Source organism: Cydia amplana, chromosome 14 (assembly GCF_948474715.1).
Source record: "Cydia amplana chromosome 14, ilCydAmpl1.1, whole genome shotgun sequence".
In the NCBI taxonomy this organism is placed as follows: domain Eukaryota; kingdom Metazoa; phylum Arthropoda; class Insecta; order Lepidoptera; family Tortricidae; genus Cydia; species Cydia amplana.
Window position 1 is genome coordinate 1,691,238 of NC_086082.1, and position 19,973 is coordinate 1,711,210.

General features: G+C 37.2%; 1 protein-coding gene across 1 annotated transcript; it reads left to right on the top strand.

Annotated features, from left to right (window-relative positions):
* The first annotated feature begins 288 nt into the window (after window positions 1-288).
* LOC134653940 (nucleolar MIF4G domain-containing protein 1 homolog) lies at window positions 289-18,962 on the top strand. Its single transcript, XM_063509309.1, has 14 exons — window positions 289-540; window positions 753-978; window positions 2,087-2,497; window positions 2,743-3,026; window positions 3,399-3,489; window positions 4,090-4,247; window positions 4,705-4,759; window positions 5,140-5,261; window positions 7,370-7,566; window positions 13,384-13,559; window positions 14,654-14,832; window positions 16,254-16,418; window positions 17,660-17,791; window positions 18,666-18,962. The coding sequence occupies exons 1-14, from the start codon at window positions 340-342 to the stop codon at window positions 18,960-18,962; spliced, it is 2,694 nt and encodes an 897-aa protein (XP_063365379.1). The 5' UTR covers window positions 289-339.
* Window positions 18,963-19,973: the final 1,011 nt, after the last annotated feature.

Here is a 19,973-nt window from a genome sequence, read left to right on the forward strand (position 1 = left end):
CGGTTTCGTTCGGAAATTATATTTGTAAGATATCGAGCAGTTTTTTCAATTGTATTGTAAAATAGTAAAGCTTTGATATTATTCTTATAAATATAGGCATTCATTTTTGTTCATTCTTTTTCAAGAGTTATTTTACATAGCAATATTTTTCCACCCATGTTTATGGAAGTAAAAATTCAATTTAAAATTATAGCGATTTCTAAACAGAATAGGCCATGTGAATAAAACTGTCAATTTGACAGTTCGTGAATTTCTTTAATAACCTGACCTGAAAGCTCTTGATTTAAAAATACAATACGTTTATTTCTTCCTCGAAGCATTAATTATAAAGTTGATATCATGAAGAAACCAAAACAAGCAGCACGCGCAAGTTTTCCTAACACCCGCAAAGCTTTGCGCAAACAGAAAAGGCAGCAAAAGAAAGTTCATAGACAGGAGCATTATTTAAAGAAGAAAACTGTCCCAGAACAACCAAAGTATACACCAGGAAGGTTTGTAAAGCGACCTGCTGATTCCCCAGACCCTGATTTAGAAGTTAAGGTAAATAGAAGCTTATTAATAGAAAGCAATTTCAAAATAATTTCTGTAGTTTTCATAGTTTGTTATTGACACTACCAAACATTGCGCTCTTCAACATGCTAAATTAGGCCTTTAAATGAAGTAAAGTAATAATGTTGAATTGAAACATATCTTTCATCAATTCTTATTCCAGTAATTATAACATAAACAAAAAGTTTTTTTTTTTATTTTAGAAGAAAAAGAAATCCCAACCATTGCCAATTGATGTTGTTCAAAAAGAGCGTAAAAAGGAGAAGAAAGAAGCTGACCGTCTCAAAGCTCAGATGGAGGAACAGAGACGGAAGATATTCCTCGAAGCCAATGAGGAAGAGGACAGGATGATAAAGAAACTGGAAAAGCAGCTCGGGTTGAACAAGGTTAAAAATAAGAAGAAGTTCTTTGAGGATGATGGTCTTGATTGTATCCTTTTTATTTATTTGTTGATTAGTTATTATTTAAGTGCAGTCCGTAAAAAGTACTAAACCTGTAAACGCAGTAGTTTTTACAAACTGCACTACCAAAACTACAGGCTTAGTGTTTTTGTGTTGGTTGAAAGTTTTGAAGTACATATATCATAACAGAGCAAAAACATTGGGAATGTTTAAAAAAAACCGCCATGGTTATGTAAAACTACAACATTATTTTTTTAAAGCCCATTAAAAACTAAATTCTCTTACATTTACCTATGTGGTAGTGCCTTTAAACCAATATTTATGCGGAAATAAAAATACGCGGGGAAATATGTATGGGAGCACTCAAGACACCAGAAGGGATTTTAAGTGGACTGTATGTTAGGAAATTAAAATAAGAAAGTACTTGTTTGACGCCCAGATTTAAGGATTAGGAGAAATGCCTGCGCACATACCTGGTGATCTCGTTGTAGGATTCTTCAGCTGGCCAGCACTTTATAAAACCTTTCCCAAACTTCAGCGTCAGTACACCTGTGCCACTTTCACTCCGTTTGTAACAGTTTTTGCTAATTTCACATTACATTTTGATTTATTTCAATTAGAAGATGCGTTTAGGAACTGATTCGCCAAGATGGCGTCTCATAGAACTGCCGTGAAGCGAGACGGTAATACGGCTTTGTGCGCGTTGGCAAAGGATAGGTAGCTTGGAAGGGTATAGAACGTTTCACAAGTACCTACATTTAAAATAATAGGAAAAAACTACCTTAAATAAAAATATCAAATTTGAAACTCAACACTATGTAAAAACATGGATCAGAAGGCTTACATGGCAAGCTTTTTCTAATCACCTATTTTTTTAATCACTACATAGTATAAAACAAAGTCGCTTCCCGCTGTCTGTCTGTCTGTATGTATGCTTAGATCTTTAAAACTACCCAACGGATTTTGATGTGGTATTTGTTAATAGATAGTAGTAGAAATGATTTAAGAGGAAGGTTTATCTATAATTTGTTAACCCGTGCGAAGCCGGGGTGAGTCGCTAGTTGTCTTTAAATATAATTTTATAGAAAATTAATATAAGCATAAAGTAAAAATATTCCTTAATATTTAAATCTAAGATGTACTAGAAATCTGTGACAGACAAACAACAGAACAAATAGTAGCCGCCGAGAAACATTTGGCCAATGTTGAGGGTGAATCTGACTTTGAGGAGGACCTGGCAGCTGTCACCGGGAAAGAATTAAAGAAAAATAAAGAAAAAAAATCTAAGGATGCTAAAACTAAAGATACTAAAACTAAAAAGGATAAAAATAGTGATGATGATGAATTTAGTGAGGAAAATAGTGATCTTGGCAGTGATGGTGATGCCAATGAAGATGATATGAGTGATATTGATGATGATGATGATGATGATGATGAAATGGATGAAGATAAGAGTGGGGATGATGATGAGGTTGATGAAAATAGTGATTATGATGAAGATGGTGATGATTTAAGTGATAAAGAAGATTCTGATGAAGAACCTGAAGGTATGTGTATCTTTAAAAGCTTTTTATCATTTAGCCGACTAATTAGCCAAACAGAAACCCCAAATATGCAAACAAAAAAAAATATGTTGAGAATATTTTTAGGAAATTAAATTTTTAATTTAATACATTGGACAGGCATTACTCAAATAAATAAGAATAATATTGACTTAACTGTTAGGAAGTTATGTATTCTATTGTTTTAGTTTGATATGATATGAAATACCTACTATTTTTTTTCCTTTCAGAAAAACCTACAAAATCATTAAAATCTAAACAGAAATCAAAAGAAGACCCAGTCCCAAAAATACCAGAAAAGAAAAAAGGCAAAGAGAGGGTAGTTTCAGAAGAAGAACTATCCAAAATGTTCAGTGATGATGAAGTGTCACATCTGTCTGATGATGATGATTTAGGGAGTGGAGATGAATTTGGGGATGAAAAAGATGAAATTGAGGAGAAGGTGAAAGAGAAACCAGATGTGTGGGAAGATATTTATGGACGTAAGAGGGATAAAGAAGGAAATGTTATAAAGGTAAATCTTAATTAAATTGTCTCACTCACAGTTAGATTGGATTGAAAATATTGAAACCCGAATTGGCAGGAAGTTCATCTTATACCTTTAAACAAGCAACTCTTGTATATTTATTTATATATATATTTCGTGGATCTCGGAAAGGGTTCTAACGGTTTAGATGAAATTAGCTATACTTATGCGGGTTTTCGGGAGCAAAAAATCGATCTAGATCTATGTCTTATCCCTGGGACAAAGCGCATTTTTGAATTTTTATATGTTTTCCGAGCAAAGCTTGGTTTCCCAGATATTGAAACTTTAAAGAAGTAATGTTTTGTTCTGTGTAAAATAGTTATGTTCTGTGTTTCAAGCTTTAAATTATAATATTTTCAGGAAGACAAAGGTGCCTACATTCCACCTCATTTGAGAAACAAGGAGGCTACAACTGACCAGGCGACAGCCCAACTAAAACGACAAATCAAGAGTGAGTGCTTCTTACAATGTGTATGTTCTGAAAGTGCTTCTTTATATGGATCAAAAACAGAGGCGAAAATATCTTACGTAATTTCATATTCCTTCATTAATAGGTACTTATCTACTCCGCAATATAAGCACTACCATAGAATTTGTTTTATTAGTACTTCATACAGAAAAGAAAAAACATCTACATATTCAATATACAATATATTATGTACCTCACCCCATCATAGCCGATTGAAGCTGTTTGACTGTCAACGTAGTGATGGTACTGCTTCAAACATCAAACATCAACATTTATTCAGCAAATAGGCCACAAGGGCACATTTACACGTCAACATGGAATTTACATACAGCAATAAAAAACACATCACCAATTATAAAATACACCTAAGCCGCAAATATCAAATCAAACTAAAGCTTGGTCAAACAACTCAAACCCCATAGTCGTAGGGGTCTAAATTTGCCAATCAAAAAACTACCTTTATCATAAAGGCTTTATGTTTTAAAGGGATCGAATCGAATATCCACACTAATAAAAATACGGGTAACTGCCTTATTGCAAGTGATTTTCATTTCGATCCTAAAATCATTATTTTCTTGTCAGGTGTCCTAAACAAGCTAGCACACACCAACCTCCACTGGGCCTGCACGTCCATAGAGACCCTCTACTCTAGCAACAGCCGTCACTCTGTCAGCGCGTCTCTCTGTGGTCTGTGGTTAGAAGCAGTCTGCGGCACCGTGAGTGCGCCACTACGCCTCCAGGTATGTATTAACCACACACCAACCTCCACTGGGCCTGCACATCCATAGAGACCCTCTACTCTAGCAACAGCCGTCACTCTGTCAGCGCGTCTCTCTGTGGTCTTTGGTTAGAAGCAGTTTGCGGCACCGTGAGTGCGCCTCTACGCCTCCAGGTATGTATTAAACACACACCAACCTCCACTGGGCCTGCACGTCCATAGAGACCCTCTACTCTAGCAACAGCCGCCACTCTGTCAGCGCGTCTCTCTGTGGTCTGTGGTTAGAAGCAGTTTGCGGCGGTTTATGTATTAAACACACACCAACCTCCACTGTCAGTTACCCGTGAACAAGATGCATGTAACAGCGTCGAATTATCGGGAGCTTGAAAACAATACAAAAGGTAATCCCGGTCGATATAAGTCTAATTTCTTTATTTACAATAAATGACTTTATATTTTATTTATTTATATTTTTTCAGGCCGAGCATGCCGCTTTAGTTGGAGTGTTACATGCCAATGTTGGACAGGAAATTGGTAAGTACCATCGTCCACACTGTCCACTGTACATCTGTGGACCTTATGCCTTTTGTAATAAGGTCCACCAATGTATATTGGCCATATCAACTCTCTTCCCTCCCCCCCCGTCTTTTTATTAAAAAATATCGAAAAACGCTTTTAAAAATAATTAGTTTATGTACTTGGTCAACCAGATCTTGACAGTAGAAAAAGGCGACAAATTTTAAAAATGTAGGTGCAAAGGGATATCGTCCCATAGAAAATTTGAATTTCGCGCCTTTTTCTACTGACAAGATTTGCTTGACCATCTATAGCTAATTTGATTGCCCTGATTGGTTATCAAGAGTGGTTACAAAAATAATAACAGATAATAATGGCTGATTGTTTTCTAATTTCAGGAGCTCACTTCTTAGAAGCATTGTGCACGATATTCGACCGTCTGACGCAAACAACGCAGCCCATGGAGAATAAAACGTTAGACAACGTTGTTTGCTGTCTCGCTTACCTGTATAGTTTCAAGGTAAAGTACCTTTTAATTAATAGGGAATATTACGCGAAACTCTGCGTAGGCGGTGCCACTTCCACAATCCGTCACAATCTAAGGGTCTACCGCAAACGAGAGTCGAAATCTTGTTATCTAACCTCCCTATCACTCTTGCATAATCGAGCGATAAAGAGGCAGATAGCTGAGTTTCGATTTCGCGTTTCCCGGTAGTTTGTAAACAAACCGCCTTGATGTATCAATGTCATATTTTATTGTCTGTGAAAACTTGTCAAAAAACAGTTTAAGTTACAGTATGTATAAGTTACTCTATGGTTTACTAAAGGCGCTAGTGCTGCACTCTAGCGGCAAAACATTGCAGTAATATTAATAGGCAGTACCCTATTAATATTAAACTAAATTATATTATATTAAACTGTTTCTAGCTACTATGTCCATTAAAATCTAAAATAAATGAAATTAGATTTTAATATTAATACATAAAGAGTGACCGAAGAGCTGGCGGCTTCCTCGCACAACGTATCAGCATTGCGATACAGCGAGGAAATGCCGCCAGCATCCTTGGTACATAATAGGGATGATGACACATGTTGAATTTTATAACAAAATCTAGTAAAATAGATAGCAAACGAGCAATTTATCACAATAATGTGGATATTAAAATAAAATATTGAAAAATTACAAAATTACAGGACCTGAAAGTTTCAAAATTTAAGTTTTTTTTAACTTCCAAAAACGATAAAAGTAAGGGTACCATTCGATTCCTTACATTTCATCCAAAAAAATATTGTATAGCAACTATATACATAAACGCAATATTTCACCGACAAAAACGCAATTTTCTTGTTTTGTCCATACTACAAGATGGGCGATGACGTCACGGCCTCTGGCCGTTTTGTATAGGGCGTTTCGCGAGTGAAGTGCGACTGTCGGACTTTGACTACAATTTCTGACTTTTGTGTTACTTTAATGCAACGGGTTCCATATAGACATTTGATCCTAAAAACAAACCCGATCGATTGATACCATAAAAAAAAAACGGCCAAGTGCGAGTCGGACTCGCCCATGAAGGGTTCCGTATTTAGGCGATTTATGACGTATTAAAAAAAAAACTACTTGCTAGATCTCGTTCAAACCAATTTTCGGTGGAAGTTTACATGGTAATGTACATCATATATTTTTTTTAGTTTTATCATTCTCTTATTTTAGAAGTTAGGGGGGGGGGGACACACATTTTACCACTTTGGAAGTGTCTCTCGCGCAAACTATGCAGTTTAGAAAAAAATGATATTAGGAACCTCAATATCATTTTTGAAGACCTATCCATAGATACCCCACACGTATGGGTTTGATGAAAAAAAAAATTTTGAGTTTCAGTTCGAAGTATGGGGAACCCCAAAAATTAATTGTTTTTTTTTCTATTTTTGTGTGAAAATCTTAATGCGGTTCACAGAATACATCTACTTACCAAGTTTCAACAGTATAGTTCTTATAGTTTCGGAGAAAAGTGGCTGTGACATACGGACGGACAGACAGACGGACAGACAGACATGACGAATCTATAAGGGTTCCGTTTTTTGCCATTTGGCTACGGAACCCTAAAAATTAGTCATGTAGCCTATTGCCTCAAAGGCCTATTATAGATTTAAGCTAGTTATTAATTTAGCTAAGTATACTCGTAGTACCCTTGCATTTATCTATTCTCTTCTTCCTCGCGTTGTCCCGGAATTTTGGCCACGGCTCATGGGAGCCTGGGGTCCGCTTGGCAACTAATCCCAGGAATTGGCGTAGGCACTAATTTTTACGAAAGCGACTTCCATCTGAACTTCCACCCAGAGGGTAAACTAGGCCTTATTGGGATTAGTCCGGTTTCCTCACGATGTTTTCCCTTCACCGAAAAGCGACTGGTAAATATCAAATGATATTTCGTACATAAGTTCCGGAAAACTCATTGGTACGAGCCGGGGTTTGAACCCGCGACCTCCGGATTGCAAGTCGCACGCTCTTACCGCTAGGCCACCAGCGCTTCTATTATGTAAATAAATGATTTAAAAAAACTAGATTCGGCACCATCATAACAAAATATTTAGAAAAGTTTTTACTAACGAAAAACATCGTACTTGCAGATTTTCCACGCACCTCTCCTATACGACATTCTCAACCGCCTACTTTTGAATCAAACCGAGAAAAGCATAGACTGCGTGTTATGCGCGTTCCGATGCGCCGGGGCTTCGTTACGCAAAGACGAGCCGTTAGCCCTGAAGGCTTTCATACAGGACGCGCAAAAGTGTGCGAGTGCCGTGCAAGGAGGCGATCAGGCTGGGTAAGTTGAAATATTTAAACATATTTTTTCTACTCCCGTACCTTTATTTGTCATTTAAAAGGTCGTACACACACCTTTAAGGGGACGGTATATGACGTTTTCGATTTAGAGCTCACTTTATGCAATCAATTTGTTCAAGAAATGTTTAATAACTGCATTAAATTATACGTAAATTTGTTCACGAAGAAGTCGTGTACCGGCTCTTCACGGCATAATATTTTTTATTTGCTGTAATTCTCTACAAATCGACACTAAAAGTATCCAAAAATCAAAATATGGAGTTCCGTTTGAGCAACACGCATTACAGTTTTGCCTTTAACAGTAATTGAGTTGTTGTGTGATTTTGAAAGCTAGATAACTAAACTAGCAAATTATTATCTACTTATATTTTTACTCACAAATACAACACAGAAATTCAATCCCAAATGTAAACTTTCGTACAATTTCCATACATTGACGACATCACTCAAAATTCTTCTTCGAGTCAGATGGCCGCTGGCCTTGGATCGAAGCAGACGTGTACGTCGATGGTACGTCGTCGTAGCTCGTTTTTGACATTATTTAGACATTTCATCATATACGCATACGAAAATGTATACCAGTAGATAAATTGTATTTCAAAAAATAGGGTAAATAAATTTATTTAAAATTTGATTTGTTGTTATTTACAGGTCGTAACGATCGAAAACAGCAGTAAACTATCCTAAAACAATACGATTACAATTGAATTTAAGTAACTTGTTCCTTCAAAACCCGCTTAAAATGAAAAAAGTTTAAAGACTCGTTTTACTGATTGGGATTGATTTTCATTATGCTGGTATCAATTTTGCGTCATTAAAAAAAAGTATATGACTTCTGTACGTCAATGACATTTGATGTCAATTGTAATCTTGTATTTACGTTAGAGAATATTATATATTCATTTAAATATTACTTACCTATTAATACGAAGCGTAATTCGTTTAATACCTGAAAGTCTTAGTGTCTACACCTACTTTGTTACCGTTCGTTCTGTCTATATGTGTGCGATTACGTGCTGTTCTCAATAATCAAGAAACAAGCCATAATCTTCAAGAATAAAATAACAGCAAGACCAGCATTTAGTACTAACTAGTTTTTGCGGATTTGGAGACAAGAGATGAAGCTTACAGGCTAATACCGCTGCGGTCTGGTTATTGTTATGTGTTATATATCGAGTATTATATAAATTTACTATAAAATAACAATGTTTTATTTCAATGACATTATGTGCGTAGGTATGTACGTTTCGGTGATTATAAGAATTTTGTCCACACAATAATTGTGCAAAGCAGAGACTGCATCATGCTTTCTTTACGGTATAAGCGGTATGGTACCGTTATTATTTATCAATACCGGTTCGTTTTGAAGGTAAAACTATACCGGTTGAAATACAAAGTACGGTACCGGTATAAAATTACAGCAGCAGGGACAACCATTTTTATAGGTGTACAGTCAGCTACAGAGAAAAGGTACGACCAGATAGATAATTGTATGCAGGGGTGGTACCTTTTCTCTGCAGCTAGCTGTACCTAAACCATCATTGACCGAGCGTTGGCGAAGGTCTCCGTTTCAACTTGGGCAAAAATGCTTTCGTATGTCCGAATTCTTCTCCTTTGCATATCACATTTCTCAACTGATTCTCGTGAAAATTCGGTAGTCCGATATAATTATTCGGTTTCTTTTTTTTTTGAACAATTTAAAATAGGCAGAAATTGTCATAAAGGACTTAAGCGCCAGTAGGGTCTGTGACACTTAAGACCACTGCGATTATTAGGTACTTACTGGCCCCTATTTCACCACGACCACGGTGACAGGTGCGACAGTTGTCGACATCACTGTTGCTGACGTCACAGGCCTCCATAGGCTACGGTAACCGCTTACCATCGGACGGGCGATGTGCTTGTTTGCCACCAACATTTTAATAAATAAATAAACTCCATTATATTTCCACTAAAAAATTCTTATTTTGCGAAGCTAATGACAATTGTCACAAGAAACACGGCAACTGTATCGAAATTGCGACACAGAACTCATTTCCTGTCAAGACTTACCGAAAATTCTTTGAAAAATCTTGTGACAATTGTCACAAGATTTTTTCGCGAGAGAAATGTCTGTTTTATCCGATATAATAATGTTTTTTATAAATAGGTACAATGACGGTGGCAAACACGAATACGGCCCGCCCGATGGTAAGCGGTAACTGTATTATTAAATTGTACAACGGGACTTAATCGCGTATCTAAGTTTTAAGATTTACCTCCGACGTTTCGAGGACGGCGTTGTCCCCGTGGTCTCGGAGAAGACTGGCTTAAGTTGACATCAGCATCTTCTAACCGCGCGAGTTTTTCGAACTACCCGCACTTGGTCTTGTTTATCCGCTTGAACGTTTTGCGGTTCCGTTGTACAATTTAATAATGTGTAAAAATCGTGAAAGTTTAAATCAGTGTTAGCGGTAACTGTAGTCCATGGATGCCTATGGCGTCAATAACAGTGATGTTTTTGTCGTACCTGTCACCGTGGTGAAATAGGGGCCAGATTACGCCGCGCCGCGTGGAACGTGAGGTGCATTGGGGTAAATGCATACCATTCACTCAAGGAAAATAATCTCCCTTATAAGATCACTCGTGTGTCTGCCATTTTGTTAAAGCCAATTTTCACCGTAACTACTGGACTAGTTCAATTGAAATTTAGTACACATACTCGTATGTCAAGTAAGGAAGTAGTAAGTCGGTCATCCGAAGATGAGTAACGTAAATAAATGAACTTTTAACTTTGCGGCGATTTTTGGTATCATGTGACATATCAGATATAATACATAATTATAAGTAGGTGAGCAAAAATGTACCATAACCTAACTCAGAATTGTATTACATAAATACATATACAAAAAATAGTTCAACGCCAAAAGATTAATGGAAGACCTATGTCCTATAATAGGTGAGTTGGTCTTAAACAAAAAATATGCAATAAAAATGTGTAACTGTGGAACCCATAGTGAATCCTACTCGTACATGATCGGTTTTTATATTATGTACCTATAAGATATTTTCTACTTTATACTTTATAAGTGTACCTACATAATATTTACTTATAAGCAGTTGTCACGTAAAATATTTGTAGATTTTTTTGGAAGTATGTGTCACATCATCATCATCTTCCTCGCGTTGTCTCGGCATTTTGACACGGCTCATGGGAGCCTGGGGTCCGCTTGGCAATTAATCCCATAAATTGGCGTGGGCACTAATTTTTATGAAAGCGACTGCCATCTGACCTTCCAACCCATAGGGGGTAAACTAGGCTCTTATTGGGATTAGTCCGGTTTTCTCACGATGTTTTCCTTCACCGAAAAGCGACTGGTAAATATCAAATGATATTTCGTACATAAGTTCCGAAAAACTCATTGGTACGAGCCGGAATTGCAATTCGCACGCTCTTACCGCTAGGCCTCCAGCGATTTTTTTGAAGTATGTATAGCACAAAAAAAATATTTAGAAATGTAACATTTAAGGTAGGTAATTAAAATACGGTATAAACATTATTGGACAAGACTTGGAGGAAGTGTCATAGGGATCTACATTCGATGCGTGGAAAACAAGTTCTTTTGTCTAATTATAATCCATCGGCAATCACGCGAGCGCATAAAACGAAAATCATTTTTTTTTCACTCCCTAAAACTCCCTTAACCTAATAACAGTAAAACAAAAAATAAAATATAGAGGGTTACCAACCAGCCAAAGAATTATAAGTAGATATATGCACTTATCCCAACGCACCTCACGTTCTACTCTGCACGGGGTTCATTGCCGCTCCTACCGCCGTAAGTAACTATCAACACCTACATTATCAAGGCTACGATCGAAGATAATCGCTTCAGCACTGAAATAATACCGGTGGAATACCGGTATAATATTTTTTATTTTAATTGTATTAATTTAATAGTGAAACAAAAGGCGAATATACCACATAAAAGTAAATCGGTAAAGATATTAGGGGTACATTAGCCAACACTGTTTCCATATATTTTCAAATTTTATTTTGTCCGCCTTAATTAAATTTTGCACCCTGCCGGAACTTTATTTATTTAAATTCTCATTTAATTGATTTTGAGCCTTATGAAAAGTCGTATAGAGTAGTAAATAAAATTTTACATCTGACTTAATGACATCTGGTTTTATTCGGTTTAACTTTAGAAAACGCGTATCTCGACAAAGCCATAATGTAGAAAATTGTCAACAACCAAATGAATTATTAGAATTTAAATACGTCACGTGTGACATGAACAGACAAGGAAAGCAAGATTAAATGTATTGTTTCTCTTTCTTCTTTCAATGGAACGCTTTTCCTAAAAGGAGGCCACTAAACTCAAAACGCTATCTTAAAAAAAACTTGATGGGTCAATGACCTGTCCCAGTAAAGTGAGGTAGTGTGCGTGAAGTGCGCTTGTGTGTGAAATGGGGTAAATTGACAGAATCTGAAAATTTACCCACCTCTACCGTCACCTTAAACCCCTATGTTATAGTTGTCAAGACAAGTCTTTAGTCTATGCCCCAAAAAAGAATGTGTGCATACACGCTGTATGTTTTTGGCGATTTTACAATACTTCGTGTAATGACCACTTAAAAAATATTGAATGAAATACAGTGTTGCCAACCTTATTTTAAATGTCATTCATTCATTCATTCATTCTTTTCCCGCCCGTACCCTCCATTTTTGCTACTTCTTGAATTAAAAATATTTGTTAAATTTACAATTTTATTTCAAAGTAAGTGCTTGGTCGTAGAAAAAGTATTGTATGCAACGTTGTTTAACTGAGTCAAAAAATACTCGTGGCGTCTTTATTAACAATTTTCGGCTTCGCCTCAAATTGTTATTCACGCCACTCGCCTTTTTTGACCCCTCTTAAACAACGGTTGCATAAAATACTATTATGCAACCGTTGTTTAAGAGAGGTCAAAAAAGGCCATTGGCGTGAGTAACAATTTGAGGCGAAGCCGAATAATAAAGACGCCACGAGTATTTTTTTGACTCAGTTAAACAACGTTGCGTACAATACTTTTTCTACGACCAAGCACTTACCTACTTTGAAAAAAAATTGTAAATTTAACAAATATTTTTCAATCAAGAAGTAGCAAAGAATGGAGGATACGGGCGGGAAAAGAATGAATGAAATAAAAAAAACATGTCTATATATTCACTCATCTGTCAGAGATGACAATTAAAATTAGGTTGGCAACAATGTATTTCATACAATATTTTTTAAGTGGTGATTACACGAAGTATCGTAAAAGTGCCAAAAAGATACTGCGTGTATGCACAAATACTTTTTTGGGGAATAGACTAAAGACTTGTCTTGACAACTATAAGATAGGGGTTTAAATGTGTGTGCATGACCCTTTAAATGGCAAATAAAAGTACGGGGTAGAAAAACATATTTAACACATTCAGTGCCGAAAACCCGACTCTCGGGTATTTTATGCTCCCGTTCCCAGGCCGGACGACAGATAGTCGGGATCGTGGTACTACAGCTTTAAACCTCAATATCATTTTTGAAGACCTATCCATAGATATCCCACACGTATGGGTTTGATGAAAAAAATTTTTTTTTCTATTTTTGTGTGAAAATCTTAAAGCGGTTCACAGAATACATCTACTTACCAAGTTTCAACAGTATAGTTCTTATAGTTTCGGAAAAAAGTGGCTGTGACATACGAACGGACAGACATGACGAATCCATGCGGGTTCCGTTTTTTGCCATTTGGCTACGGAACCCTAAAAAAGTACTTTTTCAATTTCCAGGTCTCGAATAAAGTTCCTCCTAGAAGTCCTAATGGCCGTGAAAAATAACAATCTGAACAAGATACCGAACTACGACCCTAGTTTCGTTGATCAGCTGAAGAAAACCGTCCGAGGGATCATTAGGAAAGGGAACTATGCTACTCCGCTCAATATCACACTTGAAGATTTACTCAAAGGTAAACTCACTCACTCACTCACTCACTCACTCACTCACTCACTCACTCACTCACTCACTCACTCACTCACTCACTCACTCACTCACTCACTCACTCACTCACTCACTCACTCACTCACTCACTCACTCACTCACTTGATTTAACTCTATCAACGCATGGACTACTGATGTGCCTAAGGAAACTTTCCAAAATTGCGAAATGTTTCGGAAATTTAACGTAGGAAAAATTCGGAAAATTTCTTACATTTTTGTATGAGAATTGAAACTTTCCAATTTTAAATTTCCCATATTTCCTAGTGAAAGTTTCATGAAATTTCCGAGAATTTATAGAATTTTATGGAAACTTTCCGCAACTTGCACATCTGTAGCATGGACCATAAACCAAACATATTTTATTGAAGCAGTTAACATATTGCTTTGGCTAAAGTTTGACTGGTAGAGAATGCCTGATGGCATTAATTCCGCCTTTTGTAAGGTTTTCTTTTGTGCAATAAAGGTTAAATAAATAAATATTTCCCAGGTACGTGATTGCTTCTTCTGATCGTTTCATCAATAAACATAAAACAATTCTTTCACTGGATTTTTTCCTTATTTGGTAAATAAATTTCAAATTTTAAATTCCTTTTTTCAATTTTTAACAAGCAGAAACGTCTGCGAACGATGCTATTAAGCTTAGAATAAATTTAAAAGTGGAAAAATTACTGTCTTGGGTGAGACTTGAACTCACGGCCTCTGGATCAAGTTCAAGTCTCACCCAAGACAGTAATTTTTCCACTTTTAAATTTATTCTAAGCTTAATAGCATCGTTCGCAGACGTTTCTGCTTGTTAAAATTAAAATTAGTATGGGTAGCACGTCGTAACTGGTGAATTTCCAATATGACTTGGAACTCCGGTAGCCGTTTAAGAAGTGTAACACTCTTACGGTAGATGTCGCTACGGTCCCCTTGACCCATAATATGGTGGAAAGATTTGCTGGCTACGGATGAGGTCTTGGTGGCTCAGATGGCAGAGCGCTGGAGTATCTATCCAGAGGCCGTGAGTTCAAGTCTCACCCAAGACAGTAATTTTTCCACTTTTAAATTTCCTTTTTTCAGCCGAAAGTCGCGGCAAATGGTGGGTAGTAGGTTCGGCTTGGGAAGGCAACCGACCGAAGCCAGAAGATAAGGTTAAAGTAGTTCCCAGCACGGACCAGAAGCTTCTAGAACTTGCTAGAAAACAGAGGATGAACACAGACGTTAGGAGAAGCATCTTCTGCGTTATTATGGCTGCTGAGGTAAGTTGTCAATTTAGCCATAAGCACAGAATCTAATACCTTTAAACGAGCAATTCTTGTTTATTTATATATTTATATATATGTGTGTGTGTGTATATATTTCGGGGATCTCGGAAACGGCTCTAACGATTTCGATGAAATTTACTATATGGGGGTTTTTGGGGGCGAAAAATCGATCTAGCTAGGTCTTATCTCTGGGAAAACGCGCATTTTCGAGTTTTTATATGTTTTCCGAGCGAAGCTCGGTCACCCAGATATTAAATAATAGTACTAGATACAGAAGACTCACTCTCTAACAAAACGCGTCTGTTACGATCAGCACAGATATGGCCGCTAGGTGGCGACAGCGCCACGCGCGGCTAATGACTTTCCCCAAAATTGGGGCGGAACGGATGTACTTTTAGCTATAGTTTGTAGCTTTCTAATAGACCCCGAAGGCTAATCCTATTGTCTATTGTTCAGTAAAACCGCACGTGCTACTTACCTGCAAAAAAGGGTCCTAATTATTCTATTTGGCACCTGAGCGCGGGCTAGTCCAACGCTCAAAAAACCAGTGTAGGTGCGCTCTCCGATAACGCGCCTTTGTTACGCATCTCGATGACACATTTTAGACTGGTTCTGTAGCGTCCGACTCGCCGGCACTCAGTAACCGAAGTACCGATTTTTTATGCAGGTGGTTGTGGCACGTGGCACGAGCGGCTTTTCTTAACAATAGACAATAGGATTAGGCTTCGGGGTCTATTAGAAAGCTACAAACTATACCTGTAGCAAAGCGACGAAATCGCGGAGTGAGCCACGCCTGCCATAAGTACCTTCAGTCAGCACGATATAGATGGTGACCGGCCATTGTTCGAAAAGATTGCACCATACCTTTGGTCTATGCTCGGCTAGATGGTGTTGATCTCAATATTTACAAATTAACACATATCAGTGAAAGAATAAGGATCAAAGTCAAATGGCGTTCTAACGGTTTTATTCTTCTGTCAAAAGATGGCAGTAAATGTACTGGGGCTACTTATTTTTTTTTTATATAATAAAAAAAAAACAAATAAAACAATACATATATAAATACAATAATATTTATATATGTATTTATGCATGCTTGTATATACGTAATTTTATATTGCTGTTATTCTTATATGTGTAAGTGTATAATTAGAATATTGTTTAGAATACTTAATTTGATTTGTGTTTCATATTTCTTCTCTTTGTCTACAATCCTGCACTAAGTATAAGTTTTCTGTTTGACCCATTGGTTGACTGGTAGAGAATGCCTTAAGGCATTAAGTCCGCCATTTGTAAAAATTTTATCATGCAATAAAGTTTAAATAAATAAATAATTTACCATAACAGTAACTCTCTATACACTATAATTATTCTCTTTGGTAAAAGTGAAGGTTTATACTCGTTATATGTTTCAGGATTACATGGACGCTTTCGAAAAACTCCAACACCTAGGTCTAAAAGGCAGTCAAGAGCGTGAAATAGTGCACGTTCTACTAGCGTGTTGCACGCAGGAACGAACCCACAACCCATACTACTCCGTGCTGGCGCAAAAACTGTGCGACGTCGATAGGAAATACCAGGTACGTTCAACCGTAACGTAAACGTCAGCTGCCGCTCCGTTTAGTAGTATCCGTTCGTATAAATCTGTAGCACAAGATTTATACGAACGGATACTACTAAACGGAGCGGCAGCTGACGTTTACGTGGCTTCATGATATAGTTTCCTTTAAACGTTTTAAAGTTCACCGCATATAAGGACATTTTGTATGTTGGAGTGTAATATTCCGGGGTTTTTAATTTTTTTTTCTATTGCTAAAAGAATGCATATTATTTACTCGATTAATCATGACATCTAAGCACTGATAGTCTAGCGGTAATCCGTTGCGGGTTCAATTCAAACCCCGGCTTGTGCCAATGAGTTTTTCGGAACTTAGGTGTATATGAAATTTCCTTTTGTTATTTACCAGTCGCTTTTAGGTGAAGGAAAACATCGTGACGAAATCGCGAGGAGACTAATCCCAACAAGGCCTAGTTTCCCCTCTGAGTTGGAAGGTCAGACGCCAATTCTTGGGATTAGTTGCCGAGCGAATCCCAAGCTCCCATGAGCCGTGGCAAAAAGCCGGGACAACGCTAGGAAGATGATGATGATGAAGTAAATCATGACAATTGCTCCCGTCTTTCATTACATTTGTGTTAGTGTACTATGGGTATGCTCACTCTTTATTAAGTAATGGCATTCTGTTATGGGCCAAAGTGAAGCGTTTGTAAAGCAAAAATTCAAGAAATGGATGCAGTTGGGCGTTTTTTTTTGTTGTCCCCTAGACTTTTTTTTCAAATTTGGGATTTTATATGTTATTTCTACTCGAGCTCTTTCTATCCTAATAGGAGAAAAAAAGTGTCCCAAGGTTTTTATTTCCATTCCGTCACCATTTTTCATAGACTTTGTATGGCGGTCGCGTAATGGAAAGATCGATAAATGTATGGAAATTTTGGGACACTTTTTTTCTCCTATTAGGATAGAATGAGCTCGTGATTCTGAGTAGAAATAACATAAAAAATCCCAAATTTGAAAAAAAAGTGTAGGGGACAACAAAAAAAAAACGCCCAGTTATTAGAGTCTGGCTAATGAAAGTTGAGCCTGAGATAACGCGGGAATTTCAATAAAAAACGCACCTGGCAATAAAATTACTATGAAATTAAATGACAGCTTGAAACTGACAGCTTATTTGATAGGAAAAAAAGTTGCCATATAAAAAGTTTTTATAAATCTCAGGCTTAACTTTCATTAGCCAGACTCTAATACATATAAAGTTTGTTTCAGCTGTCCATCCAGTTCGCCGTTTGGGACAAGATCAAGGATTTGGAGAGCTTATCAAAGCAGGCCACGACCAACCTGGCGCAGTTTCTCATACACCTCATTATGGAGAAGGGGCTGGCTTTATCTGTTCTAAAGGTAACTTGTGACGTTATCTATGAAAAGGGACCTTATTGCCGATGGCGCTTACGCCATTATTAACGATGCTCCGATATAAATACAATGCCGCGCGACGCTGCGCGGCGTAAGCGCCATCGACAATAAGGTCCCTTTTCATAGATAATGCCCCAATTATTATCACTTATTATTATTCTTGCGAGCGTATTGTGTTCCACTGAGTCAAGTGTAAAAATATGGGTGTAGACAACTTACTCAAAAATATGTCCCATAGTTCTTAATTCGCTGATTTTTTAGTATGATTTGTGCACTCATATTTTTACACTTGACTGTACAATGGTAACGCAGGTTATTTTAACCGCTAGTATTGGCCAAAAACTTTAAATCTGTATAATTAAGTTCCTTTTGTAAACATTATTAATAGGGGTTATTAATGTAATGTATTGCCGCCAGAGTGCAGCACTACCGACTTTCGTAAACCATAGAGTAACTTATACATACTGTGCCTTAAACTGTTTATTGACAAGTTTTCACAGACAATAAATAATTACATTGATACCTACATCAAGGCGGTTTGTTTACAAAGGGCCTACCCGGAAACGCGAAAATCGAAACTCATCTATCTGCCGCTTTATCGCTCGAATATGCAAGAGTGATAGAGAGGTTAGACAACAAAATTTCGACTCTCGTTTGCGGTAGTGCCTTAAATTGTGACGGATTGTGGAAGTGGCGCCCCACGCGCTGCTGTGGCGCGGAGCTGTGGCGCTACACAGAGTTTCGCGTAATATTCCCTATTGGTGTCCGCAAAATGTTACAAAACTGCACCGTTGTCTTTCTAACACCATGCTATATTTTTTATTACACAAACGCGACCATAATTCTTCTTTTTCCACAGGTAATAGAATTCTCGGACCTAAACAAAAGCTCAGTCCGTTTCCTCCGTCAAATCCTCCTCGCCATCATCATGAACGCGGACCTCCAGACCTCTCTGCAGGTTTTCCATCGCATCGCTAAATCCCCAAAACTTCACATGTTCAGAGAAAGTCTAAGGCTTTTCATACAACACTTCTTGCTGAAAAATGCGGGGAAGAAAAGTGCGGTGCTGAGTGAAGAAGAGATGGGGATTTTGAAGGAGAGGACAGTTGAAGTTGAAAGGATATTAACTATGTTTGAGACGAAGTTGAAGTTTTAAATACAAATCATGTTTATCTATACCTCATGTGTTTTATTTAAACCAACTGACAAAGTTAAAATTTCTAACGCAACCACACGTTTGTAAGTCTGCCATCTTGTGTCGTAATTTGGAATTAATAACTTTATGTATACTGTCATTTTACTCTGATAAGAAAGAGGCTCCTGTGCTGCCCCCTACCATTAAAAAACTGAAAATAAAATGTCTAAAGTCTACTGCATTGCAAAGTCACCCAAACTTCACATGTTCAGAGAAAGTCTGAGGCTATTCATACAACACTTCTTGTTGAAAAATGCGGGGAAGAAAAGTGCGGTGCTGAGTGAAGAAGAGATGGGGATTTTGAAGGAGAGGACAGTTGAAGTTGAAAGGATATTAACTATGTTTGAGACTAAGTTGAAGTTTTAAATATAAATCATGTTTATCTATACCTCATGTGTTTTATTTAAACTAAGAAAATACATCTGACAAAGTTATTTTTAATGCCACCACACGTTTGTGAGTCTGCCATCTTGTGTCGTAATTTGGAATTAATAATTGACACTTTACTTTGATAAGAAAGGGGCTCCTGTGCTGCCCCCTACCATTAAAAAAATGAAAATAAAATGTCTAAAGTCTACTGCATTGCAAAGTCACCCAAACTTCACATGTTCAGAGAAAGTCTAAGGCTGTTCATACAACACTTCTTGCTGAAAAATGCGGGGAAGAAAAGTGCGGTGCTGAGTGAAGAAGAGATGGAGATTTTGAAGGAGAGAACAGTTGAAGTTGAAAGGATATTAACTATGTTTGAGACGAAGTTGAAGTTTTAAATACAAATTATGTTTAATCTATACCTCATGTGTTTTATTTAACCAACTGACAAAGTTAAAATTTCTAACGCAACCACACGTTTGTAAGTCTGCCATCTTGTGTCGTAATTTGGAATTAATAACTTTATGTATACTGACACTTTACTCTGATAAGAAAGAGGCTCCTGTGCTGCCCCCTACCATTAAAAAAATGAAAATAAAATGT

Excerpts from the sequence above, each read along its gene's own strand:
- LOC134653940 (XM_063509309.1), top strand. The coding sequence starts at position 340 with ATGAAGAAACCAAAACAAGCAGCACGCGCAAGTTTTCCTAACACCCGC. Across the intron at positions 2,498-2,742 it reads TTCTGATGAAGAACCTGAAG|AAAAACCTACAAAATCATTA; the intron begins GTATGTGTATCT and ends TTTTCCTTTCAG. Across the intron at positions 14,833-16,253 it reads GCGTTATTATGGCTGCTGAG|GATTACATGGACGCTTTCGA; the intron begins GTAAGTTGTCAA and ends TATATGTTTCAG.